Source organism: Rhinolophus sinicus, linkage group LG06, assembly GCF_036562045.2.
Source record: "Rhinolophus sinicus isolate RSC01 linkage group LG06, ASM3656204v1, whole genome shotgun sequence".
Taxonomy (NCBI): domain Eukaryota; kingdom Metazoa; phylum Chordata; class Mammalia; order Chiroptera; family Rhinolophidae; genus Rhinolophus; species Rhinolophus sinicus.
Genome location: NC_133756.1, coordinates 58968356 through 58987734, shown reverse-complemented (window position 1 = coordinate 58987734; position 19379 = coordinate 58968356). Strand labels below are relative to the sequence as shown.

The following is a 19379-nucleotide window of genomic DNA, read 5'->3' as shown; positions in this document are numbered from 1 at the left end:
AATATCGAATTATTTTGTTGTACACCTGAAACTAATATGTTGTATGTCAGTTATATCTCAGTTATTAACAAAATGACTTTGAAAGTTGGATCATTGTGATGGCTGTACAACTGTACAAATTTATTAAAAATTATCAAACTGTACACTTAAAACAAAAAAAATAAGAACATCTTCATGCTTAAAATGAAGAAATTTAGGTATAAACTATCTAAAGTTGAAGTTTACCTAGAAGTACACACCAGATCAGGGAAAACCCCAAAATGAGAATTGTAAATATTGAGTCTATAGTTTGTCTCACTGAAACACATTAGCTACTGGTAAAATTAGCTGCCTTTTCAACTCAATTCAACAAGAAGATAGCAAATATTTTTTATGTATGATATGGTAGTGGAATGGTGGGTGGTGCTAATTAAAATGTAGAATGTAGTAATTGCCTAGTAGAGGTACAAAGTTCTGTAAATGACAATTGGAAAGAAATTATTCTTTGTGTACATTGGGAAACACAAGAGAAATTGCTGATTGAAGTATATGGATGGGTTGTAGTAGCCAGGAAGTAGCGTAGGTGTGGGGGAGTTGCTTTCATGGCTGAGGATAATATTTGAAGAAGGGTGAAAAGCCTAGAGCTTGGCTGAGCAAACAGTAGGTCTGTTTTAAGTGGAGATATGTTTCTTTGGAATTGATATCTGTTAGAAGGGGGAAGAAAGCCATCAATGGGAGATAAGATTGGAAAGGAGCCTAAGTCCTACAGGGAAAAGTGCCAGACTACCGTGTTGTGTCGTAGACCAGTGAGTGGTGTTGAAACCATGGTTTGGCATGACCCCAAAATAATTTTTTAAAATAATGGACCGCCTCATACATTTTTTGAATGATATTGAAATTTTTTCGTGTTAAGATTAAATAGCTGCAAAAGATGCAATCTCTGGCATATTTTAAATATGGAATTGTAAAATTGTTACATCACTCTTTCAAATGTATTGAATGAAATATAAAAAAAAAATAGGAAAATTTACATTATCCTCTTTTTTCCTGGAATTTGTATTTCCTTTTTACTTCCACAGAATTCTATTAACAGACTATATTTTTAAACTTTAAAGTCTTCTAGTGATCATTCTACTGTCCTTCTCTATATCAAAATATGTGTAGAGATTAAAATAAAAACATTGTGACCACAAGCCTCTAAGTATTTTTTAAAAACATTTTTTAGAGAATTACTAAATTATGATATTATCAAAACTATAAATATTTATTAAGCATAAATGTAAAACATTATTATAAATGAAGTCTTTATTTAAATGGATGGCAGGCATGGGAACATAAGTTGCTTTGAAAAGGCAGCTTCACTAAAACTTTGTTTGGTGACTTGACAGCGTTCAATAAAAGTGAGAAGGAGGTGTGAACGAAGACCCAACATGAATCCTTTACCACAGACAAATCAGTTTTAGGAAAGGGTACAAATGGAAATTGAAGACCTGGAAATGGGTTCATTTTTAAAGGACCCTTGCCTACTTGTTTGCTTCCCGCCAGGAAGACCCACACCTACACTATGGTTTGTGAAAAAGAAGCATGTGACCTGGACAGTGCAAAGTTGTGCATAGGAGGTATATAGGGCAAAATATCAGAGACTTTGGAGGGTTGAGTAGTATAAGAAACACATAGCAACTAATGGGGTTTAGTGAATGAAGGTGAGATATTCAGAGATTTTGAAACTCTGTAACTGAGCAGGACAAGGTTGCAGTGCTAGCAAGGAAATGCTGAGTTCATTTTTTTTCTTAAATCGAGATATAATTGACATAACATTATATTAGTTTCAGGTGTACAACATAATTATTCTATGTATCTATTGCAAAATGATTACCACAATAAGTCTAGTTGACATCCGTCACCATACGTAATTAACAGTTGTGTGTGTGTGTGATGGGAACTTTTAAGATCCACTCTTTTAGCAACTTTCAAATATGCAATACAATATTCTTAGCTATAGTCACCATGTTACATTATATTCCCAGGACATATTCATTGTATAACTGGTAGTTGGTAGCTTTGCCCACCGTCACCGTCACCGACTTAGCCTGCTCCTCACCCTCTGCCTCTGGCAACCACCATTCTGTTCTCTGTATCTATGAGCTCTTTTTTTTTCATTCCACATGTAAGTAAGATCACACAATATTTGCCTTTCTCTGACTAATATCAGCATAATGCCCTCAAGGTCCATGCAGGTTGTCACAAATGGCAAGAGTTTCTTCATTTTTATGGCTGAATAATATTCATGTATACCACATTTGCTTTATCCATTCATTCATACTGAGGTTTTGTTTGTGTGTTTAAGGCGTAATAGTTAGACATTTCACCCCTCCCCTCTCCCAATCCATTGCCCCTCTGACATCGTATGTATCTATTACAGTTCCATTGACTCTATTCCCTATGCTGTAGTCCATATCCCATGACTATATGTACATATATTAAAGTATAGTTGACATACAGTATTATTCAGCTTCAGGTGTACAGTGCAGTGATCAGGCCTCTATACCGTCTATAAAGTGGGCTCCCTAATAAGACATGTGCCCATCTGACACCCTACAAAATCTTTACATTATTGATTATATTCCCCAAACTGTCTTTCATATCCCTGTGGCAATATTGTAGTTACCAATTTATGCTGTCTAATCCCTCCCCTTCTCCCTCATCCCCCTGAGTTTGTTTTTAAACTTCATATATATAATCAACAGTTGTAGACCATCACTCAATAGTTTATTAAGGGAAAAAAATTAAACACCCAGGTAGGAATATCCCATTTGTTTTTCACTTTTTATAAGTAGTTTCAATGTGTGATCCTTAAACCTCCAAGGGGTTGGGTTTTCATTTCACTCAGCTGAAGACATTACAGAGTGTTAATTTTACTCAGGGCAGCATCTGTACTTAGGATAATTTTCTTCATTTGGAATATGTTCTCCCACTTCTTGATACAATTTCTTTAGGGACACCCTTTTCAGAATAGTATCCGGTTCTTTCTAGATATCCTGTATGAACTATGCCCATTGGGAATTCTATGGAGAAATTAGTTAGAGTCCTATGAGGATAGGACAAAAGTAATGATCCACACATTATATAGAAAAACTATTCATGATTGCCATCACCTTCCATTGTGGTTCACTGGAGCATATTACACATTTTTTCAACTTATCTTTGACACAGTTCTTTCTTTTCCTGTCCTCTATATTCTCAATCTCTAGCTAATTTTGAAATATTAAAAAAAAAAAAGGCAGAGTACTTTAGAAATCATTTTTCTTACGTAAGACAGAAAGAAATTCTTAGCATGAAATATGGTACATTATACTTTCTTAATCATTGTTATTTAGACCTGTGTTTATCCAGTTCTGATGCCAAGTAAACATCATGTATAAATGATATCTAACACATCTGATCATTGGAAAGATAAATTTCAAAGTCTGCTCTACTATATTTTTTGAAAAAACACTTTAATCCTATAAAAATGGCAAAATTTAAGATCTGAAAATACTTAATGTATAAATAATTGCTTCTGTTATCATTAGAGGGAACTGTTTAAAAAGGTACATCAGATTTTTGTATTTGTAAGAGGTCACATACTTTGACAGAAAGAAGGAAAATTAAAATCTTCATTTTTCCCTCTAATATGAAGACGTCTATTGTAATTGCATAGAATTTTAATTTGCATTTGATTGAAAAATAACAGAACATTGAAAAAGTAGATCAAGTCTTAAAAGGTAAATTTGGCTCATCAAATGGAAGTTTTTCCCGATCTTTCTTTACATGCGAGACGAGCTATCTAACCCTACAACCTTGGAGCCACAGTGCTTAATAAAGCAGCAGGTTAGAATCTCAGGAAATATTCTGACAAGGTGTTCTTAGACAAGCTAGCCTACCATACAGTAACTGGAAATGCTTTCATTTCAGTTCTAATTAAAGAACTGACATGTGAAGCCAGTTTTACCAAGTGAAAACAATTAAAATAGAACAAGGAGGCAATATGTCCCTCTTTGTTGCCTTATGAGAATTATATGCCTGTTTATCAGTTTGGACTCAGATTCCATATTGTTCATTAGCAAAAGACTACAGAGATCCTATTAACTTATTATCATCTTATTTCAAGTAATGTAATGAGAGCCATTTAATTTGTGCATTGTTGAGACATTTGAAAAAAAATCCACAGAATTCTAATAAGTCCAACATAAGGAGAATTTTACAAACTAGCAAAATTTAAATTGTTTGATATGTGTGTATGTCTGTCTGTCTGTCTGTGTATGTGTATGTATGTATATTATGTGTTGTGTTGGAGAGACTTCTCCACTGCTTCTTTCCATCACTGCTCCTAGAAATCATTAACATCTTCATGTGAACTAGCTTGTGCTGTTCCTCTGGAATGACTTTAGGTTTCAGGAGGATCACAGGTCAGTCCACAGGAACGATGCTTTTGGTTGACACATTGACGGAGTAGTGGGTAGGGGAGGGAATTTTTTTCCCCTCTACCTTTCTTAGGCTCTTCAGGTGGGGTTCTGTAAGTTAGACTGACCAAAGACAGATTAACAAGTGGAAAAACAAGTTTATTAACACTGCCTCGCACATGTATGCATGGAAGCACCCAGACATCAGTAACTCAAAGTGATTGGTGTTCAGAGCTTGGGTTTATATGCCATCTTATGCTAAAACAAAATAATAAGAGGGATTTGAGGCTTCAGGGTCAGGAAGACAAGTTTTGGGAAGGCGATCAGGAAAAATATGGTAAAGAAGGATTGCTCAGTAAGATTTGTTATGCAGATTTAAGTCTTGACTTCATCATTCATAAGAGTTGTTAAAAGTCCTCATCTTCCTAGTATGGAATTTTCATATTTCCCCCCAAATTTCCACTTTTATGTAGAAATTTTCTTTACAGGAGGGGAAACAAAGGCCCTGCTTTTAGAGCTTTTTCTGGGTCTGCTGGTTCTCAGTGGCCTTTAGCTCAAAATAATTCAGAGGCCAAAGAGGCATATTTTGGGGTGGCATATTCTGGTACCTTTCAAGAGTCAGAGTGACTGTGTTTACATTCCACTGCACCATTTTGCTGTGGTGGGGAAGGTAGTTAACGTCTCTGTGTGTTAGATTGAGTAAAATCACTTCCAGGGTTTGTTCAGAAATTTAAATGAGATAGTGAATGTGACTCAGCACATTGTTTAGCACAGAAGGATGCTGATTGCTGCTATTATTATTATTGTTACTGTTACTACTACTATTATACCACTAATAGTATTGTGATTTGGAAAGGGCTGAGAACTTTCTTGGTTCCTCTAATAATCATTCCATTTAAATGAATGTTTCTGATCCATGTTTTTAAGACCAAATGTTTTAAAGGACTTTTAAGAATTCTCTTATCTTCTAATAAATTTGGGAGTGGGGAAAGAATTGCCCATCTCTCTTTACCCCTTTTAATTTTATTCTCATTTTTTATGTGCTTTTTGAACAAAGAAATGTCTTTCATGTCTATTTTTTCTACTCTGTCATCATAGCTCCAGGGACAACATTGCTGTAATGGTAATAACTTCTTCAGGAGTGAGTCTAAGATGTTTTGATGATTCTTATCTCTGATTCTCCTTTGTTTGTTTTTTTCATATTCACATTGCTTTCTCCTGTTATGCTAATATGGCAGCATTATGAGTCCCTTGAGAGTAAGTGCCTGGGTGATTTGGGACCTGCTTAGAAGAAAGGTTTTCTTTCATTTTTTAAAGAAATTGAGCTCACACCGAATGAAGTATTGTTAACAAATATTATTAGCTTAATATTTTGGTCCTTGAAAATAATTTCACTTATTCTAAACCCACTGAATAGTATCAGATATACTTTTATAGTGTAATTGTTTCAAGATGATAGTAAGAGTAATGAATATTTCTTTTGACAGTGATTGTTTTAGCTATGATTAGTTTTTCTCATTCTATTTTTCTGTTTTCCTAAGTCTCAACAATAAATATTTATTACTTTTACAATATAGAAAAGCATTCATTTTTTTTAAAAGAACACTGTTTTTTTCATTATTTTATGTATTCTAATTATATATCTTTCTTTCTGAAAGTATGTGACAGGGTCAGCCTCATAAAATCTATAAGACAAACCCCTCAAATGAGCAGTTCTCTTTTTAAAATGATTTCAACAAAGAATGTTATATTTGGTATTGTGGGAAAAGGGGAAAATGCCCCTGTCCCTCTTCTGGTTCTTATTGGCAGGTTAAATAATCAGATCAACATGAGACAGATTGACAGGAGAAAATCAAATTTAATTTCATGCACATAGGGACCTCATACCTGAGAGGCTCAGAGACGCACACGAGAGAGATTCAAAGACAAAAAGGGAAAGTTAGGTTTAGGTGACATTCTGAGCTAAGGATGAGGTGACCCACCTTGAGGCTTCAGAGGGTCATTGCAGGAGGATAAGAAGAGCAGATGTTTAGTAATTAGAGGTTTGCCTGTCATGTAAATGCATCATAAAAGGTTATCTCTCATCAGGTAACTTATCAGATAGCTTATTATGGGCAAGGCCTCTAATTCATGTTTGTCTAGATAGTTAAGGGCAGGGGCAGAAGTTTCTCTTGAGCCTGCAGGGTCTTGGTTGCCTTTAGCTCAAAATAATCCGCATACCACAGAGGCACATCTTGGGGTGACTTGTTCTGAACCCGTACAGTATACTTGATGGAAGAGTAAATAGGTAGAGAATCTTTAAGTGATCCCCAGGTGTACTGCTTACTTTTCTAAAGTGTACTTTTAAAGACATAATGGATATTATTAGGCTAAAAACAGGCAGAATTGATATGACAGGTGACTGGATTATTTTACAAAAGAGACAGCCTTATATCTTGCATACTGGTGTATGTCATGTGTTACCTGATGCAGTTCGCCTGGAAAATTTTTATGATTCAAAAGTGAACCCCATTTTGAGTGAAACCTTCTATTGTTCATATAACAGTATATTTTTTCCTCTTCTGTTCTGCCTTTGTAATTGATATTCACATCCATTCCAGTATTTAACGAAAATGGTTAGAAAAAGGACACTACACTCAGACAGACTTACTTAGGTTCTAAATCCAGTTACTCCTTCTATTGCTCTTCATTGTGGATATAGTATTTTAAACATCTCCAAATATTAGTTTTCTTCTTCTATAAAATGGCTATGTGTCAGTAGGATGCATTAGGTTATACTGTATAGCAAATGATAAAATTCTCAGAGGCTTCTTGCAACAAAAATGTTATTTCTTGCTCATGCTATATATCTATCATGGGTTGACTGAAGCTCTGTTCAGGTTGTCGCCATTTCAGAATTTAGATTATGGAGTCGGGGTGGGGGTGCTGAGGGGAGACATAGAGAACCACTAGCTTTAAATCTTCTGCCCAGAAATAGAACCTATCATCTCTGCCCACATTTCATTGGCTGTTGCATGTCACACAGCAACTCCTGAGTATCACAAGGCAGAGATTATAACATTCCCCCAAGGAGAGAAACCATAATATTTGGCAAACACTGATATAATTTACCACAGAAATAACAAAAATACCTAACATCATCAAGGGAAGAGTCAAGTGACAAACACATAAACTGCGCAGTGGAGCCTGACACAAGTAAGTGTACCGTCTTCAAAGGAGGCAGTTGTGTTCACATGTTTATAAAATGCATAGGAGGTTTTTGTCTTGCATCCCCAACCCCAGAAACGGAGTTTGATGTTTAATAAATACATGCTCAGCTGCATTGTTTAGCATACCAAGCAACTCTAACTAGGGCAGTTCTAATCACTAGAGCATTCTTTCTACTGTGTCCTGCCTAACGCATGAAACAAAAGTTATATGAAAGTAGCCTCACTGGTATATCCACTTATATGGATGTAATCGGACTGTAAATAAATGAGTGAAATATTTTCAAGTAAATCTGCCTTTCCCCTGCATGCTTTAATTATTTATATTGTGTTTAAGAGTAGCCGATAGAATTGGCCGAGCTGAATGCTCAGCCTAACTGGGCTGCACTTTCCCCACTAAATTGATCAGGTAGTGATTTGTTCTTTCAGTGTTTAGTGGCACAGTCTTTCTTCTTTTAATGAAAAAAAGAAAACTATATATTGTACATGTTTTTTAACGTATACGTGTTCACATTACATAGTGTTTGAATCACAGCAGATTTTACTGTTTTCCTTCGTTAATTTAAAATTAAGACTGTAAAATTGACTTTTTCATGTGCGTTCAGTTTTATGAATTCTAACCAATGTATAGATTCGTATGACCATCACCACCATCAGGATACAAGAACTGTTTTGATATCGTGGCCTTAGCACAGCAGAATCATAATTTAAAAATAAAACAAAACGCTGATAATATCAGTTGAAAATAAATGTGTGTGTAATTACAGCTCTTAGCATTTTGACATTAATGTGTGTATTAATGTGTGTTTTTATCTCCATAATATAAAGTCTGGTTATTGACTGACACTGAGGTGAAATGGTAACCATAAAGGGGCATTGAACTCCTTTGAACATTTCTATGAAAGCTCATTGAACAGACTTTTTGCCTCAACTTATTTTAACACAAATAACAAATAGTGTTAACTCTTTGCAGTTTAGAAGTGAATTTCCTGTTGACATTAAGCTATAGATCAAATGTAAATTAGAATCTGTTCTCAATATCTAACCCTTTTCATTTGGGACATAAGAATTGGAACTATTCTTTTCTCATGCTCTTCTCATTCACTTTTTGATGCTATTAAGGATAATTTATTGCTAAGGGTAAATGTAGGTGCTAATAATTCACTGAGTGACTCTTACAGTGTCATTAATGAAGTAGTGGGTAAAATATGACTCTGGTCTTATTTTATCTTGACTTATGTGACTTTGGCAGTGTTGAAGGCAACTCCAGAAATAGGATCTCATAAACGGCATTGCTGTTTTGACCGTTAGCTAGAAGTCTTTGTAGGACTTCCTCCGAAATAACCACGCTGATTAATTGATTGGGTCATTCAGTCATTCCTTCCTTCAACTATAATTCAAGTATTTAAGGGCCAGGCATTGACCAAAGAAATGGGGAGATACAGATAAAGTATAGCCTTGGGGGATAAGTATGTATGGTGAAATAAGTGCTAATAGAAGTCAGAACAATGAGAGTAGAACTACCAACGGCCTGGAAAAGAGATATTTGAAATAACATAAAATTGCTACAACAGGGATGAACTTTGAAAACATGCCAAGTGAAATAAGCCAGACACAAAAGATAAATATTGCATGATTTCCCTTACGAGGTACGTGGAACAGTGCAATTCATAGAGATAGAAAGTAAATAGTGATGACCAAGGGCTGAGGGGCAAGGGACATGGGGGGTTATTTAATGGGTAGAGAGTTTCGGTCTGGGATGATGAGAAAGTTCTGAAGGTGAATGCTGGTGATGATTGCACACCATCCCAGATGTACTTAGTGTCACTGAGTTATACACTGCAAAGTGGTCAAAATGGGAAATAGTATGTTATGTATATTTTACCAAAAAAAACAAAACAAAAAATACAATAGGAAACAAATAAACAAAAAATATATAATTTATAGCCCCAACCCCTGTTCTTCTCTTTTTAAGAGAACCAGTTTTTTAAAGGAATTTTCATAACTTTTTCTCTCATCTTTCATATTTATTATAATTTTTTTTAGTAAGAGCTTATGTAACAGCTAATCTATCAAATTTATGCCCTTAGATTATGTTGTTCAAGTTCATCCGTATGGGTGAAACTTGTTTTACTATCTTAATCAAATAGTATTCAGAACATTTGGAATAGTTTTCCATGAAATGACATATTTAATAAATTCTTAAACTCCTATATTTCATTTAATTGAAAAAAATGCCTACATGCATTAATATGGATGACCCTTGAAAACATTTTAAGTAAATGAAGCCAGTTACAAAAGACCACATATTGTATGATTCTATTGTTTTGAAATGTTCAGAATAGGAAATTTATAGAGCTAGAAAGTAGACTAGTAGTTGTTTAGGGCTCGGGGAAAGGAATTGTGGACTGGGGGACAACAGGAAGAGAGTGCTAGTGGGTACAGGGTTTGTTTTAGGGGAATGAAAATATTCTAAAATTAGATTGTGGTGATAGTTGCACCATTCTGTGACTATACTAAAAAACATTTAATTTCATACTTTTTTATTGGTGAATTGTATGATATGTGAGATATATCTCAAAAAGCTATTTTTAAAATGCTTAAAGGTGATGGTATAGTTTCTCTTTTTTTGAAGTCTTTCTTCAACGTATACCTTAGCTTAGTTGGAAGCAGCATAGCAATATAAATTTTAAATATGCATATGCTTCCTAACAAAGCTGGAATCTGAGAAGGCTTTTTGCTTTTTAACTATCACTATGAATGCAAAGACATCTGAATGCAAGTATGTTTTATATATGCTCACATTGAGTGACTTTGTTAAGCTGGTAGTTAATGTATATATTCAAAGACAGGCAGAATATGATGATCAACCTAATGACTTCGTGGCAATAAAAATGGAACTTAACAATTCTTTGTAAAATGTACACATACACAGGATTGCTTTTAAAGATTAAGCCTGCTTCCATTCAATTCATTATTTTTTCTTTCCTTTTTAAGTCTACTAAAAAAAAATAATAATATTGAGATGATTACCAATTTGTAATAGGAGATCACGTAAAAAACACCAGATAGAAGAAACACTACTGTCTTGGTGATCTGGTTTGCCATCCTCTGGTCCCTGCCTGCAAAATGGTCGCCATCTGTATTTTAAGCAGCCTTGATATTTCAACCCTTAAATTATGAATGTTCTTATATTAACACAGATATTATTTGCATGATAGTTGCTACCAAAACTCCTCAAGATTCTCCTCTCCTCTCCTCTCCTCCCCTCCCCTCCCCTCCCCTCCCCTCCCCTCCCCTCCCCTCCCCCCCCTCCTCTTCTCTTCTCTTCTCTTCTCCTCTCCCATCCCCTCCTTTCCCCTTTCCTCTCTTCCCCTCCCCTGTCCTCTCATCTCCCTCCACATTCCCACTTTCAGTCTACTCAGACTCTCACCAGGCTCAGAGCTCAGGGTTGCTCACGGCTGTCAATCTTCTGTTTGGCACATTTCAGCTAAGTGCTCCTTTTTTCTGGTTAACCTGGACCCTGCACATCATTTGTAAGTTACTTCCATAAGAAAATACATTGTGATTCCAATCTAAAGCTCTAACAGACTTTCAGAAATATAGCCCATGGTGGGGCTACCTATAAAGTGTTTGATTTTTTACTTACATATATATTGACTTATATATTCCCATATAATTTTTCACTTCTTCCAAAAATCAAGGCAGGCCCATTATATGCTTGTTTACCTGCTTTAGCCAAACTAAACTACTACTAATTGAAAATTTGTCTTCTATCAAATAGCAGTTATATTTTAAAGCTCTTTCTATGTATATTGATGTGGTTCTAACCCATACCTATATTTACATGTTTGGGGTATACTTAGCACAGTCCTAGTAGCCATTGCAGAGACCCAGAGAGAGGAGTAAAACAATTCCTACTCTTGTAGAGGTTCGTTATCATATTGCAAGGCAGAACCAAGGAAACACTTTGGTGACACCAGGAACAGGTTGCTGAAGAATCATAGAGGAAAAAGTAAGCACTTACGCTAGAAAACCTATAAGCTGAACCTTAAAAATAGAGAATTTTGAAAGGTGAAGAAACTAAAGGTTATCCATAAACAATAGTTCTGAGTCAGAAGAGGGACAGAAGAAAAAACAAAACAAAACAAAATATGTCTTTGTCTCTTTCTGGTATATTAATCTATGTTAAGTCATGATTCTTTTAGTAGGAGAAATACAGACTTTAATGAAGGGGCAACTTTATTTTGATTTTGATTTTGTGTTCTGGTGCCTACCATTATAAAGTTGCAAAGCCTATAGTATGTATGAAGCTGAGGTAATTACTAGTGGGAAGTCTTATTTTGAGAGCCAAAGGGAAAAACCACCAAATTTATCCTCCTTGTTTGCTATTAACATTTTAATTTGTAAATTGTCATACTGTAACAGGGCAAGCTTCATCTAGTACAGTATCCTGTTTATAGTAAGTGGGCCACCCTGAGTGTTTCCAACAGAAACTGCACTGCCCCTTCTGGCCTGGGGTTAAGTTTGCTGGGGCCACCTTTCAAATGTATTTTATGCAAATCAGTACAAATTATCTCTCCTTCATTTACTAGTTAAGGGAATCAGTTTATTGAAAAGCTATTCTATTTATTGACGGGTTCCCATGAATCTGTATCAAAATGTGTTACCATGAACTTTACGCTCCAAGGAAGAAGAGTAGATCATTTACATATTGAGTGATTACATGTAAGCACATACTGGATTATTTTGTTTTATTTTCACAACAGTCGAGTAGCCCTATGAGGTGGGGATTACCATTCTCTCTATTCTTAGAAGAGAAAATCAAGGCACAGAGATTGAGAGTGAAATTTTATGTCACTAATTGTGTTATTTGTTAAGGTCACTTTTTTACCACACTAGACATGTTGAAAGTTAACTAAAGCTGGGAGTCCTGCCCCTTTAGAAAACAAAGATTTTTGTACAATATTTTGTTTTTAATTTTTGCAATTTTTAAATTTTTCTGTTGGGGAATCTCCATCTTCTGGTGTGAGAAACCTGAAAGGCAGAGAAACATAGCAGAAGGCCAGGTGTTTACCGCAGGGTCCATCATTATCCTGTTGCCCTGCCTCACACAGACACAGTAGGTGTTGATTGAGGGTATGAAGAGCTTATTGTCTAAATACCCAGCCAAGAAATGTAATGGTATCGTGAAGAGAATTTTCAGATAATGTGTTAATCAGTTATTTTTCTGCTAAATAAGAAATTCTTCAACTCCAGTTCCAGTATAGTAACCTATATATAACAATGTATACGTACCCATTGATTTCTGGTAGAGAAGGTAGATAAAGGATATCCATGAGTAATATTGTGTGGTTATTTGGATTTCTTAGCCAAAGGGAATTTTTAAAACAGCTAAGCTGCTACTAAGGTGACTGATTGAACTGCTTTTTTCTTCCACTTTGGTAAAAATGCTCATTTTCAGTCAATGGGAAGAAAATGGAGAAACAAGGGGCATGGTTGATATGTATGTATGACTTGCCCCTGAATAATTGTATGAAATTAGCTGGCTCTTTGACTTCATACAAATTCCTCAAAATAGTGTTCTAAGGGTGAAATGAGATAAATGCGAAAGTATTTTGAAAACTCAAGATCATTGGACACATGCAAGTTAGTAAAAAGCAGCTCCTTATCTCTATTGGATTCTTCTCACTCTTCTTCTTCTTTGCCCTTCCTTCCCTCCCTTCCTCCCCCCGACCCCCCAGGTTGATGAAGAGACAGCTTACAGCAGTGGAGAAGGGCTAAATTAGTCCTTTTTTTTTATTGTTTGCATAAATGGTTAAGTTACCACAGCTTTCCTTGCGTCAGTCTTTTTCCTACTCCCTTTCTATCCTTGGGGGAGTTTTAAAACAATCTCTGGGTTTCCTAATTTGTTTCACTTAAATTTGCTCTCCTCGACTTTGCAAGATAGATTCTCTTCCTGTTCTTCCCTTATTTCCCTTTTTTGGAACTCTGCATCTCAAAATAGTTGTCAGTAGTGACCAGTGGTGAGCTTCATTGTCTGATACTGTGCCTTTTGCATAGTAAATACTCAAAAAATATGTGCTCATTAACTAGCTGACAAAGAAACATGAATAATAAATTACTTTTTCTCCTTCAGTATTTTAAAAAAGTGTTGACTTGCCCTAAATTTGGAGACTTTTCAAGTACACAGGGTTATATGGCCTCAACTGTTTGCCTTAAAATTGTTGTTTCTCCTGTAATGTAACAGGCAGAATATAAAGCTGCTTTGAGGCAATGGAGGAATGGTGTTTATTTTGAAGTACTCAAAAATCTTTTTAGGCATTACATGAGTTTATAGCTGTTTTGTCACCTAAGAGAGATGAGGAACATGAAGAAATAACTCTCATGTGGAATCCTCCAGAAGTAATATTAAATTCCCAAATGGCATCGTAGAGGACTGCTAGTTGACATTCACTTTAAGAGCCTAGATGATTGGTCTTCAGCTTTGTTTATTTGCTTCCACTTGTTAGTATTGATCTGAGGGAAACCATTCCCTGATTTGTTAAAATGATTAATGTTTTCTCCTTCCATTGTTTTAAAGGAAATGGCTAAAATCCTTAATCATCCCAGAGTCTACGCTTTCCTGCACATACCAGTCCAGTCTGCCTCTGACACTGTACTCATGGAAATGAAAAGAGAGTACTGCGTGGCTGACTTCAAAAGAGTAGTGGATTTTCTGAAAGAGAAGTAAGTCTGTTAGTACTTAAGAAAATAACCGTTTCTTTTTTCTTTCAAAAGCATGTGGCAAAAATGCGCTCATTGTAGCCACAATTAAAGGTACCAGAGAAAAGGCGAGACTTTTGAATCTTTCAAAGCCTTTAAGTTTCCTTAGGCAGCTTGATGTGGTTTTTCAGTTTCTCTTCAGTTTAAATCCACCTTCCTTCCATCTGTACATGACACACCATTAATTTGTGTAGTAGGATCGCCGGTCTTTCTAAGGTAACGTGCATTGTGATTGTTTTTATACTGAACATAATAGAAGAAAACCGCTTTAAGCTTTGCTCTGCTTAAATCTCATTTAATGTGGCCTTTTGAAAGCTGGTTTTGACAGGGAGGTAGGCCAAATCATGTCACTACAAAAAAGATAATTTCCTACTAAGTAGCATTTCTTGAAGAATATCTGGAATATCTTTGCTGTTATACACTATCCCTGTGGTGTACTTGAAGAATTGTGATTAATAAGGAGGTTTGGGGATTCTATTCTTTAAACTTCATATTGTTATTGACCAAAATTAAGACATTTGACACAATCTCAGACATGAATGATAATGTTGTTTACACAGAAAACACTTGCAGCCCATAATTATATTCTTCAAAATCCTTATTCTCATCATCACCAAGCACTGAATGTCTTCTGTGATTATACACGGCAGGAAATGCTAGTTCTGGCCCATGTCACACAGAATTCTCTCAAGTCCAGGGCAGTTTTCTCCCTCTGGGGATATGTCATTTATCTTGGCATATTTGTGGCATGGGTCTTCCTACTTTCCACAGTTTTTTCCCCCAGAATTTTTTTCTTTTGTTGTTTTTCTTAATTAAGACAAAACTTTTTATTTCCATCTTCTTGTTTATAATTATGTACCTTTTTACCATGTCGAAGTATTTCATGGATATGATGGCTTTATACAAATTGTAAGCAATTATTTTTTCCACCATCAATTAGTCACTTATCCCAACTACATACAATGTTTTAAAATCTTTTTCTTCTGTTTACTTTCTCCTTCCTTCTTCATCGTTCTGTCATGTGTCTTTCTTTTTTTTTCCAACTCTAGGCATTTGTTGATTATCCTAACCACCAGAAATAAAGATACTTAGTGTAGATTCAAACAAATACAGCCAATTGTTTGAATATTCAAATCAGTGAATAGAAGGTATGTTTATTCAGGGATTTCATAATTATAATCATTAAGTATATACAACCTTCAAAGTAGAAAACAGAATAATGACGGATCTCTGCCATCTCTAATACTTTCTTGGGCAGAACTGAAGTCAAAGCTAAACTAGAAAGATTTTTATGTATCCCTCCTTTGCATTTATTCTAGCTTTTGTGGTAAACTTATCTCATATAAGAGAGTCCTTTTGGGCATGCTGGCACTAGTGAATAGAATGTTTTCAAAATTGAAAATATATTGTTGCACCTGTGAAATTTCTGCCTCTTTCTTACTAGAGCAATAGCAAGTAATGTAGTGCAGAATTCATACCTGTTGCACAAGATTTTGCCAAGTGCAGGCATGCATCCTGTTGTGCAGAATAGACTAGAACACTTTCCAAATAGTTGGTTGCATTAATATGATTCAGTGAGGTTTAGGAATCAACACCTCTCTTTTACCTCCATCTGGGTGAGTGCTGACTCAGTTGTTTGGGGAATTACTGTGGCTACTTCACTGGGCAACAATTTCACAACAAGATCAAGCCTTTTATGTTGCTCCAAAGATGGACCTGTTAAATCTGTTGCATCTTGAACAGTTGCTACAGCATCCATGAGCTGTATAGAGGTCCAAAGATGATCACATCAAAGTATGAGAAAATAGTCTCTTGCCTTTATTCATGTGCTAAGCTCATTGTCCTTTCTTTGGACTCCAAGTTTCTCTGAGCATCCAGATAGCTTTTGTAGAACCATTCCACTGGCTGGAAGACCTCATAACCAAGTACTCTACCCAGCCGTGGAAGTTTCAGAGATCCCTGGAAAGGATATTGGAGGTGCCTGGAGAGAACACTCATCCCACATCCATCCATCTACAGTTTCAGTTTCAAGAGCTATGAATCACCGGAACTGTAGAGTATGAGTCTAGCCACTTAATCTCCAAGAGTTTTTTGTTTTGTGTTGTTTTTCTTAATTAACTCTGTATTATGTATATTCAGTGAGGGCAGAACAACCATGATATACAATTTCACACTTAGATTTTAACTTTATAACTTATAAAATGAATTGAAAAACTGTAGGAGACAGCTAGTAAGATATACCTGATATATAGAGCTGATGACTGAGAAAAATTGCAGGTACTCTTTGGAAAAGAAGAAATCACTAATTATTAATGTGGTAATCCTTGCAGTTTTAGACAGTTCATCAACCATAAAATTGTGTATTTCGTCCAGTCCTTCCTGTTGCTTGTAGTATAGCCTCACTCCTGTGAGGACACTATAATCCAGCTTTGCTCTTTAGTGAAACAGTTTTCCTGTCCTCTCAGGGAGGTGCATCCAGCCAACGAATAATTTTCAACTATGATGGACATTCAGAAATAATGTAAATATTTTAAGCAGACTTCTGCTCTGATATTCTCTTTATTTTTTTCCTACTTAGCTTTATGCCAAATCAATTAATGCTTATTGGAAACACCAAAGTTTCAGAGGTTCTGTGTGACCACTAGTTTGGATACCTGGTCTACCACAAAATTGTTCTGTCCAGTGTTTATTAAAATTCAACACAATATTGTCATTCTTAGAAAAAGGATCTAATATTTTATGCCTACCACTGTGTCATAAAATGACCCTAACTTCAAATGGTGTGTTTGATGCTCTCCTGTCCTGATTTTTAGCTTCTGTGTAAGCATTCCCATTTTCATTCACCCTTATTTCCTCTGAAGGCTTTTTTGTAACGACTCTTTAACAAATAAGTCTCATTTATTTTATTATTTCCAGCAGTGTGAGGCTTCTCAGATATTCATGTTATCAATTAGGGATGAGGTATTTCTAATCTGTTTCCTCAAAAAAAAAAATCCAACCTTTAAAACAACCTACGGCACTTAAGACTGAAATCCAAGCCATGGGAGTTTACCTGAAGCTAGGACTTTAAACTACTAATTCAGCAGTATTTGTGGTACCCTGTTTCTCCAACAGTGGCGGTGAAATCTTTTTAATTAATTTTCTTTACAGTTGAAATTGGCCCGAGTTTTACCTGGGAGCAATAGAAGTTTACATATGAGCCAACTTGAAGCTGATTCATTATTTTCTTCATTTGTTTGAAAGTTGGCAACTGTTATCATAACAGCAGCTGGATTGACGATAACCTAGGAGTGTTGGCACATGTTGAGGCATATGGGAATTTATTAAATCATGCAACCTTTGCAAAGAAAAGTGTCTAAGTTACTTAATATACTGATTTAAAACAGCTGATTATGAGCAGACAATCGAATGACTTAAATTATTCTATTCAGATTTATTAATCTAGTTGGAAAATCAAGAAATTTGATGCATTTTTTTTTTTAAATGGATAAAATGATTTCTGGAAATATGTAACTGGATTTCTAGGGATATTGAAGAAAACTACATAAAGCAAGAGGTGCAATTCTAGTTTTAGAAAGATTCATGTTTTTGTTATTTTTAATAAATGCTACATAGATTTTACTACTTTTATTAACTCTCACTCAACTGTCTTTCCAGTTATCTTTTTAACAAATTATTGGGATAAAAGAGTATAAAACTGGAATTATTTATCTTTATTTTCTTGTGTAATTTTGAAAGAGTTACTTACAGCTGAGAGGATTTTTCACTTTGATATGTTCGGGATGATATAGTTAGGGTTCCCAGGAGCTGAGGCCTTGGACATAATTTCAATTGGATCTTCCTCATCTGAACAGCATTGTACTTACACAGTCACTCTTCAGAATAAACCACATATTCACATATATTTAAAAAATGACAATATACAGAGGTCTTCTCTCAAGTATATGTTCTAATGCTAAGTAAAAGAATCTCTGAGTCCTAAAATTCACACATGAACGTGGGAAAGAAATATGTAAGACTGTCCTATTGATAGATGCATGTTAAGAAATGGAACAGTTTATATATTAAAAGAGCTGTCTGTTTACACAAATTATTTTGTTGGATGTCCAGTGGCCTTTTGGTTTATGTTAACTAGAACTTAAAACTTGGAGAACAAGATCCAACTCCCTTACTAACTACACTTTGAATTAATGACTACTTACGTCTTTACTTGCAAGTGACATAGACCTAAAGTAAGTTACACCTACTGTAGCATCTTAATTCCGTGATATTATCCACCTCAGGATTTACCATTACCATTTGTTATTGCACAATGTACTGGGGACTTCTAGATTAATTTGTCTTGTGTCTTATAGAATATGAACCCTTTTAGCTTTGTGGTATATATTCACACACCCCTGAATTTACTATACCCAGAGATTTCCTATTGGTTGTGAAATGCCACAACCAATAACTAATGAGCACTCAGGGGTAAGGGGAATATTTTGTGCAGAGAACAAACTAGAAGGGAAGTGGCAGCCACTGTATACTCAGACAGTGAAGGGACACAAGGGCACGAGCCAGGATGGCTTTGGCAGGATGAGTTCTGTGAGTCACAGGGTTATCTCATGTTGTCCAGCCTATCCTATGACCTACTTTTCCAGTCTATCTGCAAAAATGATGCTAACTCATTACCATCTGGATGGAGTTCTTTGTCTTCCCTTCATTAGTCCCAGTCATCCATGTGTCCTGGAACACAGTCTGATAAAATACAAGTTATGTTAAATTTGTGTTTTATTCTGGGTTTTTCTTTTTTTCTAGTTTTATTCCTAGTGGCTTGGAAACATAAGTAGCAATATTCATCAGAATAGAAGAAAAGAAAAGACTGATTCAGCAAGATTAGATAATTACGTTTTCTTCAGATGCAGTCCCAGATGTGTTTCTGTTCACTGAATATCAACCTCCAAAATAATTTAGGCAAAATACTTCCCTCAGAGACGTTTTCTGG

The 19379-nt window shown here is 35.4% G+C and overlaps 1 protein-coding gene across 4 annotated transcripts in view; it reads left to right on the top strand.

Annotated features, from left to right (window-relative positions):
* The window catches only part of CDKAL1 (CDKAL1 threonylcarbamoyladenosine tRNA methylthiotransferase), a 615432-nt gene that overhangs the window by 400844 nt on the left and 195209 nt on the right, over positions 1–19379 (top strand). For all 4 annotated transcript variants that reach the window (XM_019734279.2, XM_019734280.2, XM_074335173.1 and 1 more), the window contains exon 11: positions 14211–14356. In XM_019734279.2, coding sequence (XP_019589838.2) covers positions 14211–14356 — 146 coding nt within the window. The remainder of the gene's footprint in view (positions 1–14210; positions 14357–19379) is intronic.